Raw genomic sequence first — 13,228 nt, 5'->3', positions numbered from 1 at the left:
GTTGGTACTGATGGAAATCTTAGGTTGTCTAGTTTCATTAAATTAAGTTAATTTGTTAATTTAGGTTTGGAAGCAGGGCCACGCCTCAACCACACCTTGAATTATCTGCCAAGCCTACATATACCCGGTCAACCCATCCTGCTCTGTTTGTCTCAGATTTTTCGACCCACCCTCCCCTTCCCATCCCTTTATCCATCATCCTCCCTGCCTTATACCTACCAACATTCCCTCATCCTCTCTTCCCTCAACTTTTCCTATTCAATCTGGTGCATACTTCTCCCAAGTGTCATTCTAGGTACCATCTGCAGGAACCGGAACCCCCACACTGAGCCTCCCTCTGCCCGATCTCCAGTACATCCTCCAACAGCGCCGGAAGTGGGGGGGCCAGGGGGCCATTGGCCCCCCCACTTTTACCCTCTTGCCACATTATTTTTAAGCCGAATCAAAGGTCCCTATATTACATTACTTACAGTAAAAAAGACTTTCACTCTTCAATGCCCCTCCGCGGCTCCGTAGTACACAAACATAAAACAAAAAATGAATCATGAATGCATAGATCTATGCTTTTGATGTGATATGCAGCCTGCCTGACTACATAGGCTATAGAGGCCCTGGACCTGCTGCGCACAGAGGTGGAACGGCGTTTTGATCAGGAGGAACTCCGCGTAACTGCAGAGTGAGAGCAGGCAATTCTTAAGGCGGCTCAGGGGAAACGAGAGTGGCTAATAGAGCTTAGCCGCTCTATTAGCCGGGCCCAAAAAATCCAGCCCGACCCGGCCCAAGCCCCTGCACGTTATGTCTGGGACGGGATTTAAATTATGACGGGATTTTAATTATGATTTAAACCCGTCATTTTTCAATAACTTGGCTGTTATAGCCTAATTAAGAGTATTAAACCACAATTCTAAAAAATAGGATCTTTATGAATGGCGCAACACGGAAGCATGATTATGTAATAAAACAGGTGTTTATTTTAGGATCCAGGTGGTGAATGGCTGTGTGCGCACAATGTTCCAACAGGGGACAGCCCTCCATTCCGAAACACCTCCGTTCCGAACCAGCCCTACTCCGAAATTGATTTTCAATCAAGTCTGAGAATTGTATTGCAGAGTTTTGCACAGCGGCGACCGGATCTTTGCTCTCAAACCACAAAAAAATGTGATGGCACAACAGTCTCCTTCAGTACATTATTCTATGCTTTCTTTTAATTTTCACATTGGCTAGTCATCCTGTTTAATTTGTCTTCTGATTAAATTGGAACTGTTGAAACAAGTTGTAGGAAGCCTCTGCAAGTAACACCTCATGAATTACAATTAAACATTTGAAAGACATATTGTTGTGGCGTGGTCCTTGCTAGTGAACCACTACCTATCTTAAAAAATTAGTGCGCCACAGCCTCTGAAAGACAGAAATTAGATAGAAAATTTCAAGGTGGCGGTGCACCCCCAACCCGGCCACTCCTTGGGTGCGCCACTGCTCCATACAGTCCCTAAATCCTTAACTTCAACTCCAATCACTGCACCTCTGCAATATCATTGTTACTAGATAACAGAAGGGAGTGTGTGTGAGGAGCATGGCTGTCATCCCGTACTGTGGCCATATGACCTTATTTACTATTTAATCCCGGCTATTCTCGCGAGACCTCTTTACAACATACCAAAGCACAAAGTACAAAGTTTAACAGTTACTCATTGAGGGAGTTTAACGTGAGCGCCGCCGACACCGAGTACGGTTACTTTGGAAAAAAGAAAAGTTCGTCAGCGCTTCATCCGCAACAGGTCGACGGGACGTCCCTTCCCTCCAACAAGCTACGTCGACGACTGCTCTGAATTTCATATCCGCTGAGACATATGACCGGAGTCTCATAGGGTAGGCGTTTTCTCGCCCGGAGTGTTGTTTTATTTGTTCCTCGTGTAACCATTGCACTGCTTAATCTGCCACGACGCGAGCTGAAGATGGCCTTTCGCTCGAGCTTCTCTGATTTAGAACAAACGTCAAAGTGTTTCACAGCGCACGAGCGGGATCGCTTGGATTCTGCGGACACCTGTGCGTGCCCGACAACTGCTGAGCTCAGTAAGGCAGTGTCAGTGTCCTTGGGTTTGGATTCGGTGTCTTCTCCGCTCAACAACATGAACCAGTGCTCCGGCGGCAGCGGCGCCTTTGCAGACTTCGACCCCACTGTGGAGAGTAGTTCCCGAGGAGCGCAGGAGTTGAGTGGGGTTCATATAATGAGCTCAGGAGGCACCCGCCTTCTACTTAATGACACTAATCAGAGAGAAGACGACTTTGGAGAAGTGTGCCATGACATCCAGCAGGTGAGCTGCATGGATCTGCTCAAATCGGGTGAAATGGACAGCGCGCAAAGCGTGACGCGCGGCCCGGTGATATCCAGATATGTCTGCAAGCAATCAAACTTGTTCGTGAGCCCCGTGGAAGAGCTGCCCGCGCCCTCTCAGGTGGACGAGCTCTTACCTTTAAAACCATACTCTGCGTACTCTGCCAATCCAAACCTACACTGGGATACGTCGGGTGTGTGGTGCGCGTACAGCAGCCGATCCGAGCCAGAGAGAGGCGGATCTGGCGGGCATAATTTGTTGTGTAAATACTGTAATTGTGGGCAAGCCTCTCATGGATCCAGTCAGGAATGCCACTGTGCGTGGTACAGCAGCGGGGAGCAGGGTGGGAAAGGTGGCATACGAGCAGCGATGGCACCGGAGTATGGCCAAGTGGAAAGTTACCCAAGTGCAGTTCCTCAAGGGCAGGCTGCCACTCTGTCCGCTATCAAGACCGAATCTTCAGTCTGGGTGGACTGCACGGATCGCACGTTCAGGTAAAAAACACATTTTAATGATTTGCTCTGACTTGGTTTTCATTGGCATCATGTCAAGATGGCAATCCTGTCAAGGGTGCATTCGTTCCTACCGCTCATCTCCCTTTTAACTGAGACAAAAGGACCACTGCAGCGTGAAGTAGTGACCTTGCTGTCTAGTCTGCCAAGCTTTGCAACTGGACTTAATGAGTCTTGTGTTGTTGGAATTGGTCCTTTGAAAAGAGTGGTATTATTTTCACTTTATAGTAAATCCATTATATCACTTGAAAGCTGCATTCTCGTCTTCTTTTTATTGCTTGATATATCTATGGAGAGCTGCAGAGGATTATTGGACTTGCCACAAAGCAGCACAAATAAATCAAATAAGCAAACATGATTATTCTGCATTATTATTTGCGATGCCTCATGTTGATATACTGTAGATCCACCGCCCAGTTTGGCTGCAGAGGCAGCTGTGTATAAATTATTTGTGCTCTAATAGCCCCATGTGCTCCTCGCGGCCTTGGCCAAGTTATGTTCCAGCGCGCAGCCAGACAGAATCAAAGTTCAGCCTATCCCCAACTTTACAGGGATGATCCTGATCTGTGCTGTGACTAGCTGTGCACACAATAACCATTTAATGTATCAGTGTCACTATAAACAGGAGATACAGCACCTGTTGCTGATTCTGTGCTTGGAGTGGAAGACAATGTCTTGTTTCCACTTCTTGATGCCTTAGTGAAAGGCTCGCCCTGCAGTTCTTTAATCACACATGTGCTTGTCTTTTGGATGACTTTAGTAGTTGTTACATAATCAGTCATTTAAAAGGGAAATCTTCTTTTGTTATTGGATTAAATTTAGTTCATTAGTGCCGTAAATGTCAGAGCAGGCAGCCTCTGAGGACAAACACAGTCACCCTCTGTTGGCCCCTATTTTTACAGGCATATTGTAGTTGTTTAAGATGATTTTCAATAATGTGCCTGCTTTTAAATCCTTTAAAAACATCACTTTCATGTGTGTGTTTGTGTCTATGTGTGTGTCCAGGCATGAGGATTTGTTTCCAGGTGTGTACCTGTCTGACAGGAGAGTGTGTCAGGTGTGCGGCGACGATGCCTCGGGTTGCCACTACGGAGCCGTCACCTGCGGCAGCTGCAAAGTATTCTTCAAAAGGGCCGCTGCAGGTATGTATAAACACACAAACACAGGCCAGTGCACACACACAATTACTCGTCCACTGATTTGATTTCTTACACCCACTCGCTCGTTCAGGCAGTGCAGGGCACAGTGACCTGACATTATGAGGGTGAGTTTGTTGTTGTCAGAAAACACCCACATATCTTTGCCATGAGTTGGAGGCCTGAGGCATTGTTGAGCCCGCTCCCTCACCCCCCAGGGACTATTTTTCTGTACCACCAGGTAAGCAGAACCACCTGTGTGCCAGCCGTAACGACTGCACCATCGACAAGCTGAGGAGGAAAAACTGTGCCTCGTGCCGCCTGAAGAGATGCTTCATGTCGGGAATGAGCCTTAAAGGTCAGGAACTAAAGATAAGAACAGGATGAGAGGCTGAGGAAGGAAAGTATGCGTGGTGGGTGTTTGGAAAATTGGGCCGGGGTGGTTAGATACCTTACATGCATTGGATCGGAACTTCCCAATCAAAAGTTCCAGCTTAAATACAGTGTAACTAATGCATTTCAGCAAAAGGCTAAATAAGAATTACTGCCCAGTGGCCAGTGATGGGGAGCGTTGCCACATAATTATGATAAGGACCAGCTCCACTGGATCATAGTTATTTAAATATTAGCCCCATTAACTGTATTCCATCCAAGTTTTCTTGATATTTCCAGCTATCTATTGTGTAATAGAACAGACAAAACAAGCTGAAATGGAAACTTCTTATCTCCTTTTCACCATCTTATCTTCCACTCGTCTGTTTTCTCCATGGTGGGTTCTAGGACGCAGGCTGAAGGGAGGTGGACAGTCAAGGAACGGAGAGGAGGAGCAACCTCTGGGTCTCTGGGGGCCCGGTGAACAAGGAGAAAGGCCTGGGAGGAGAGATGTAATCTTGGAGCCTGGAAGTGCAGCTGCCAGGGCTCAAAGTGAAGATTAGTGTCAAATAACATAAGCATAGTTTGCCATAATATGTACTATTATTTTCATTTTTTGTTATTCTTGCGGTCTTTCTGTATATTTTTAGGAGAATCCCATGCCATGGCTCTCGGCGTCCCCACGCCCCTGCGCTCCTGCCTCTCCCTGCTCAGCATCTTGCAGGCCATTGAGCCAGCTGTGGTCAATGCCGGGCACGACCACGCGCAGCCAGACAGCCCCACGTCCTTGCTCACCAGCCTCAATGAGCTCGGGGAAAGACAACTGGTAACCGTGGTGCGTTGGGCCAAGGCCATTCCAGGTAAGTCAGTCTGGGCCAAGGTAACACCCTGCGAACTAATCCATACTTACATGTAGGTGTTTTTACCAAGGCTGCGTGCGCTAACTTCAGTTGTTTCAGATTCAGCTTAACTCGAAACCAGCTGTATTGTTTCATGCCAAGCGAAATGCTGCAAAGGTCACACTTGTCATGTTGAGCAAGAGAGCGGATAACACTCGAGGCAAATCAGTAACTCCAACTTCACAGCAATTTAAATGAGGTCCAGAGCTATGAGAACAAGTCTGATCTAATATCTATTACAACTGGGCAAGGCCTCATCTTGAATTGTATGCCAGGTAAACGTTCCTGTTTGAGCAGCCAACAAAAACAGCTTTTTCATATATGAACCACTAGAGGGGGATATGTTCATACTTAAACAGAGAATGGCAGGCTGAAAAAGACCAACAATGTACCCACACTGTAATATCCCTGTTGTTATTAGTCTTTATATTTATTCACCTGACCTATGCAGTGGTATGTTATCATGTTTCATCATTTTTGCCTATTGAACAGGTTTCCGTGACCTGCACGTGGATGATCAGATGTCAGTGATCCAGTTGTCATGGATGGGGGTGATGGTGTTCGCCTTGGGCTGGAGGTCCTACACACTCACTAACAGCTCCTTGCTCTACTTTGCTCCAGATCTGGTCTTCAATGAGTAGGTCACACAAAAAAAGTACTCACTTGTACTCACTTGACACTGCACACTGGAGTTGCAATACTGTGTTTCAATTAAAGTTAAAAGAAGTTTGTCACGCCTGGTGTAGTCTTTATCTCGAACAAAGAAAGTTTGTTTAGGCCTGAACATCCGTAGTAATCATCGTGACACTTGGTTTGTTGATCTTATTTTGAGGTTTCACCTGTCACCGTGATTGGGAAGAGAGACATGGTGGAATAGGAGCTTCAGAGGAAGCTTTAAAAATGACACGACGAACGCCGTCTGTTTCCAGGCGAGATGGTAAACAAGTCTGTTCTGTTCTTTCCGTCTCCTTTGCGTCTGATATACGTGGCCGCAGAGGGATCACCTCAGATGATTTATTCTGTTTCATCTTGTGCAAAACATTCGTCGGTCCCCGAGAACTGCCGCGGCGTTGAGTTCTTTTTTTCCACTTTGACAAGTTTTATTCGCACCGCAGCCAACCTTCAGCCTCTATCGAAAATGTTTCTGACACTCTGACTCCTGTCTATTGTCTTTTCTTTGTACTTTAAAAAACTTAAAGCAGAGTTTGTGAGACAAATCGCCCCATTTGATACACATAAATTACAATTCCACCACCTCTTATCGGTAGATTGTTTTCAGTGTTGAAGGAGGGTGTTGCTCTGAATGTGAGAGCCAACCACAGGCCCTCAGAGCAGCTTTTACTTGGCTGGTGTTTTGCGTGACATTAGCAAAACATTCATTCCGTCTGCATTAGACCTCTGTCACTCTATTGGGCTGCCTCTGACCTGCATGGTAATGGATATGCCTGCCCTTGTTGGTGACCCTCATTTTTCTCTGCCTCTCTGTCGTTCCCTTTTTCCATTATCCACCTCACTCATTTCTTCTCACCTCTGCCGCTTTTTCCTCTTTTTCACTTCTGCCTCTATTAATTGTCTCCCTCCTTCTGTATTTCTCTCTGTCTGACCCTCTCTTGCCTTCTTACTCCTCCTTATGTCACACCTTGTGCTTCTTCTTCTCCCCTCATGCTGTTTTTTTTCCCCTTCCCCTCACAGCCAACGGATGCAAGTGTCCAGTATGTATGAACACTGTGTGAGGATGAAGCTGCTCTCCCAAAGGTTCTGCATGCTGAAGGTCACTCAGGAGGAGTTCCTCTGCATGAAGGCCCTGGTCCTCTTCAGCATCAGTGAGTCCGCTGGGAACACGTCCGAAATAATAAGTCGAATGTCCACTCAGCAAGTGAAATATGACTGTAATAGAGTTCGGCCATACTTTAGAGAATTGATGGGATGGATAAAGTCTGTGAGAGTTAATGTTGTGTTCTGGCTTTGTGGTCACAGTGCCAGTGGAGGGTCTGAAGAACCAGCGTTGTTTTGATGAACTGCGGACCTCCTACATCAAGGAGCTGGACCGCTTGGCCAGCCACCACGGAGAGACCACCCGTACACAGAGAGTGTTTCAGCTCACACAGCTGCTGGACTACCTCCAGTCGGTAATAGACACAATTCTACTTTATATATGAACACACACCAGGCTGGCTTTGTGAACTATTATATAAATGTAATTTTAGTTAGCATCACTGAACTGCTTGGGCAGGAAGTAGTGTACACCAAATACAGTGATTGTGTACTTTGACCCATGCAGGCACTGTACTTGGCTTGCAGCAATACTGTATTAACTTATAGGCTAACTAGGCCACGTCAAGATTTGTTGATCATTTCATGGCTGGATTACTTAAATCAAAGGTATCCGTTGTTACATTTTAAACTTGAGCAAGAGTCTATTTGAGTTCATTTACAGACAGACTTATACAAACTGTAATATCATCCTGACAAACGTACTTCCCTTCTCAATCCTTTTCTACTGACAACCTGGGGTACACCTCCAGTTTGTGCACAAATCCCTAGCCTGTGCACAAATCCCCAGCCATCCACTAAGGTTAAACACATGCCAAAGGGTCATATGACTCCTGTTTTAGCTTCTCTACACTGGTTGCATATCAGGAGGGAAAATGATAGAGTCACCCTCTGGTGGTAGCATTGCCACATCAAAAATAACTGTAATGCCCCATATGGAACTGACACACATTGTCCATGATGCAAAGCTCCCCAGTCTGGTCCCAGCCAATCATCCTGCACCTCCAGTCTAACCTACAGACTGTATCGGCAGGAAACTAGTAACAGCAGACTAGATCTGCAGATGCAAACATGCAGAGGTGCACCCTGTACCTAGAAGGATCTTAAAGCTGTTTTAATATTTGTTCTACCTGCAGGCAACTGATTGTACGTTTTTTAAACCTGCACATTATAAGAGTTGCATTAAGTGGTAAAGAAACTGCTCAGAGTGCCGACGTGTGATCTGTCCTGGTTAGGTTGGAGAGGGAGGGAGGGAATTTTATTTGTCCAAATAAAATCTAGAGCAAATGAAAGCAATAAAAAGAAAATTGAAGATCGACCAAGTTTTGTGAGACGAGAATGAGAATATAAATAAGTTACACATCTGCTTTTACTGGCGCACTAGTTCAGTCTGGATAGTTGCCTGTTTGCAGAGCCAGTTAACACTGGCACAGAGTCACTTGTCTGATGGTGAAGGGTCTTAAAAAGCTTAAAGTTAAACCTGGGTCATAAAGTCTGTTGTTGTTTTACAGCAGTATTTCTGTTTGAGCACTTACTCCCGAGCAGGAGATAGTATGACTTAATTAAACGATGTTCCATTTTTATGAATTGTTTGCTAGCTATAAAAAAAAAAACATCATGTATCTAGGCCATCTGGATAACCTGTACTACAAAGCTGGTTATCAACCAGTTTAGTCAGCTCTGGGTTTACAGCCATGAGGGAGTTCATGGGAAAGAGGCCGGAGTGTTAAATTACCAGCGACATCATCAGAACCATGAATTAAGTAGGCAACTTCGTATCATATGAAATGAAACAGTATGGAAAGTGTCTGTGACTGACAGACAGTAAAATGTCAGTAGCGTGGGATGTAAGTGATAATCTGTAATCTCATAACAGAAATATTGAAAATACTATTCAAAAAGTCACCGTCAGCCATGACTAAAATAATGAATAGGTATCACCAGGCTATACTCAACATCATTATAGAGTTGTTTTTTTGTTTTTTGTTTTTTTTGCTATTTAGGTTGATGATGATGAGTATGTCACATAAAACACTTTAACGTAACACCGCACTGTTTCTGCTACCACAGTAAAGGGTGGGAAAGTAGTTAATGACTGATGAGGTCTGACTGAAATGTTGCATTTATAATAACAGGAGCCAATTAACAGTGTGTAGATTATTTTCTAATAAAATATTATCTTTTTTCCCCAGTTCTAACAACACAGGTGTGTCGTTATTTTGAGCTGCAGGGATGGAATCAGAGAGTAAAATAACAACACTGTCACTGCCGACTAAAATAAAAAATAAAATAATGTTTTAACACCAGTGGAAATAGAGCCCCAAAACAATGCAATGATCTACTATTACTACTGACCTATGACAATATATAGGTTGCTCTTTTTAACCTGAGACTCAGGACTTTGTTCATTGATACTTTTTTCTTCAGTGATGTGATTGTTCAGAGGTCGGGGTATTGAAAGGCTGTGATGTGATACTCTGAAGTTAACCTGTTCCGCAGCAGGTTAGCTGTTCATTATAAGAGTAAACCTTGAAGTTACCTCGCAAACTTCAAATCCTGCTTAGTAGTACAGGCCTCAGGTCTCCTCCTCAGACCAGGTGATTTTCATCAGTAGAAACACAGAATTAAGTAGTTTCAAGTTACAGATCACTGTCTTCTGTGCTTTTTGGCATGTCACAGATGGGCCACTTGCCCGGTGTCTACTATGTGTGCTCACCTTATTTCTGATATGAACAGTCAGGAGGTTTTTACTGAGAGCCGAATTGCCCACAGAGGTCTCCTCCTCTGAAAAACAAACGGACCCTGTGATTTAAACCAGTAGAAACACTTAATAAAGCAGTTACACTTTACAGATCAGTTTTTTTCAAAGCCACTATCCTAGCACCTGCTAATCTGTGCTCACCAAGATCTAGACATTCAGGAAGTTTTTACCAGAAGCCGATTTATCTGCAGAGGTCTCTTCCTCAGAAGGAGATTTTAAGTGGTAAAACACTGAATAATACAGTTTCATGTGGAAAAGTCACACTCCACTGCTCATAGCAAAGGGGCCTCTAACTTCAATGGCTGATGAGAAAACACGATTGGCCCTGTCTAGAGCCTGTGTTTGGTTTGTCCATTCTGGGCTGCTGTAGACACATGCGATCTCTGTAGACAAGGACCTGAGCCCTGTGTAGATATTAGCAGCTTATTCTGATGTAAGGAGAACACTACAGTTCTTACTTTTAGGTGGTTATATCCACTAAAGAAGTCGAACTTAATATATTATATTGTATTTCTGCCAATATATTCCCCATAAATCCTACACAGTGGACCTTTAAAGGGTCTTAGTGAATGTATTTGAATGTGAGTGTTGTTTTTTTATGTATGTTTTCTTTATTGTGGACATCCCCCTGCTTTACGCACACATATAGCCAAGATGAATAAAACCTGAAAGAAAGCCTACCTTGAGACACAAAAACCATGCTTACACGGGTTTTGAAAAAAATCTTGAAACTCAAGATAGTAGGGATGCACCCACTAGAGGGTGCAGATTAACTGCTTTCCTCCTCACTACCATTAAAACTTGGAATACTGATTGGTAGGAACAGTCTAAGAAAAAATCTGTGACATCAGTGGTCGGGGGCGTGACCAGAAGAGCTGGAAAGTTTCCTCCCAAAGAGAGCTGAGCTGCAGCAGTTTCAGCCTCATGTCTTTCACTGTGGATTTACTCTTAAAGGCTCAGCTTTGTCAGTGTCCCACTCACATCTTAGATCTTCTAATGCCTTATGAGCTGGAGGGCAGCCAGGGATTGTCTGGCAGCAGGGCCCTTTAGGCAGAAAACCAGAGTTGATCAAGACTTTGCAGTTCAGACCTCTTTGGCATTACCCTGCCTTCAGGGCTTAGAGCATCACAATGAGTGTCATCTTTTTAAGTCACCTCTTAAAGCTCATGTCAGGCTTCAGTGTCATTTGCTATTTCCTCTTTTATCTGCAGGCTTTGTTCTTTTTTAGCGCTGTACACATTTCACACGTCACATCTTTGTCACTAATAACCCCTGTCTCCTCTTTCTTTTATTGTCAGATTGTGAGGAAGTTACACCAGTTCACCTATGATCTGTTCGTCCAAGCGCAGTCCCTCCAGACACGTGTCAACTTCCCAGAGATGATCTCGGAGATTGTGAGCGTCCATGTGCCCAAGATCCTCTCGGGCATGGTCAAACCCATCCTTTTCCACGATACAGCCTAGAGAGGAGCCTCTTTGATTGTCCTATACAGCACTTGAGCTCCGGGCATCCAGTCCCAGACCATTTCTGGTAAAGCTGAAGCAGCAAAATTGGGTTTATGATTTCATGAGGTGAAATAAGCCCCTTTTTACCTACAGGGTGAGAGTGAGGTTATGAAGGGCATACAGCACATTCTTCCAATCTAATTGCATCTACTCTGTTCTTCTTACTGCCTGTTATCTGTATCACACACAACAAATGTTTCTGGAGCTGATTTAAAACACTTTTTAGCATGCATTCCTCCACACAAACTCATGAAAAGCTAACCACCTGGCATGTAGACTTCTTCATATTTACAGCCGACAGCGGGCAATATTTCATTTTCGGGAGGTGAGACAGTTCACGTTTGCAGAGTTCACATCACCATAGCTTGTCTGTGTGCAGTGGTGTGACATTTGGCTTTTTTAACAATGACTCTTATTGTGTGCGCCTGAGATGAACACAGTTGATTGACAGTTAATAAACGGTTGTGGCATGCATGCTAAGAAGCAAAGCTGTCTCGCCTGAATGTAAAAACATTTCTCATCCAAAGACATAATAGTCGACTAATAGTTTTAGGTGTCGACAAAACAAATACAGTTTTAAACCGCGAGCGACTGCATCAGTGCAAATTTATATGTATATTAAATGTATATTTATGAATTTGTGATATCAAAAGGTCACACCGGAGAAAATAACTGGACAGAATGCTCAGTCGACTAACTATGGGTGACTTTTTCTTTTTTTTAAGTTTGCTTGTTTTTGAATGTCAAAATGTTATTCCAGTACAATTTTTTCCAGAGTGGACATTTCATACTGTTGTAACTTTTCTACTGTTTCTCAAAAAGTGTTCTTTGCAAGTGCTTTGTAGTGTGTCATCATGTATTCATCGTAGCTTCTGACATTTTTGCTAAACGTTAAAGGTCCAGCCAAGAATCCGCCCATTTGTTGCAGCACTTACAGCTTAACATGTAATAAAGAACTCAAGCATGAGTGTGTATCTGTTTGTTCATAATGAGAGTTGAAAGAAATGTGCACGGTCGCGTCGCAGCACAAATCTAGTTTAAGTCTGTAGAGTGCATGCTATTGGTAACACAGTAATCTCCCTGTTTTTCTCTGTCTGATAGATTCATTTCACTTTGCTATGCAGTCAAGTGGATAGACAAGTTTTAAGAAAACATCACACAGACAAGTTTTGCAGCAGACACCCTCAGGATTATCCCAGTCTCCACCCAGCCAGGTAATAGATCCCAGCAGGAGACTAGAACTTATCACAGTCAAACAAGGAAACCTGGCTGATTTATTTCATCTATTTATCCTGGAAGCAAACAACCATGTCTGCTGAGCTGACATCAGAAATGGCTGCCTGTGTTTCAGTACCATCTAGTGGCGGCTGTTGAATCTACAATCCACTCAGCAAAAGTGGAGTAGGACAACATCTGTTGGATCCATTGACATTTGCTTTGTAATGTAATTGGACACGGATTCACTCAATGTTTGAACAAGGTTACCATTAAGTGGTCAGAGTCACGAGAGGAGAGGTCATAGCATTGAAGGGGATGAGTAAATAAAGAGTGCATTTAGATCTGAGGTTTAATTAATGGTTAAATATTTAAAATGTTAAAAATAATTTGCAAGAAAATGTTTTATTATTAGAATATAATAAATTATCTATATTTTTATTCATAGAAGAGGAAAAAAATGCTTTTTCTTATATTTACAAATGTCTGTAGGCCTAAAGAGAAAATGACATATCTTTGAGAGCTGGTTTATTTTTAAATGGCGCATTTAAAAGCCCAAACTGTAAAAAGCAGTCTGCCCGGGAAACCTCCACCGCCATTTTAACTCCCATTTCCTGAACGACCTCTTTCAACAAGTATTTGTCCCTCTCATAAATGAATTGGAGCTGAACGAAGTTGGGATCGAAAGACACGCTGAAATATCACTTATTTCTAAATAT

The 13,228-nt window shown here is 43.7% G+C and overlaps 1 protein-coding gene across 1 annotated transcript; it reads left to right on the top strand.

Annotated features, from left to right (window-relative positions):
- Positions 1-1,555: 1,555 nt before the first annotated feature.
- Positions 1,556-12,261, top strand: LOC125894279 (androgen receptor-like). The gene is made up of 9 exons (XM_049585584.1): positions 1,556-2,830; positions 3,854-3,990; positions 4,226-4,342; positions 4,765-4,908; positions 5,007-5,216; positions 5,748-5,892; positions 6,948-7,078; positions 7,233-7,384; positions 11,088-12,261. Exons 1-9 carry the CDS (start codon positions 1,956-1,958, stop codon positions 11,250-11,252), a joined length of 2,076 nt encoding a protein of 691 aa, XP_049441541.1. The 5' UTR covers positions 1,556-1,955; the 3' UTR covers positions 11,253-12,261.
- The last annotated feature ends 967 nt before the right edge of the window (positions 12,262-13,228 follow it).

The sequence above is a fragment of the Epinephelus fuscoguttatus genome, linkage group LG9 (genome assembly GCF_011397635.1).
Source record: "Epinephelus fuscoguttatus linkage group LG9, E.fuscoguttatus.final_Chr_v1".
Taxonomy (NCBI): domain Eukaryota; kingdom Metazoa; phylum Chordata; class Actinopteri; order Perciformes; family Serranidae; genus Epinephelus; species Epinephelus fuscoguttatus.
Note: the sequence above shows the minus strand (reverse complement) of the source record. Positions and strands in the feature narration are given on the sequence as shown.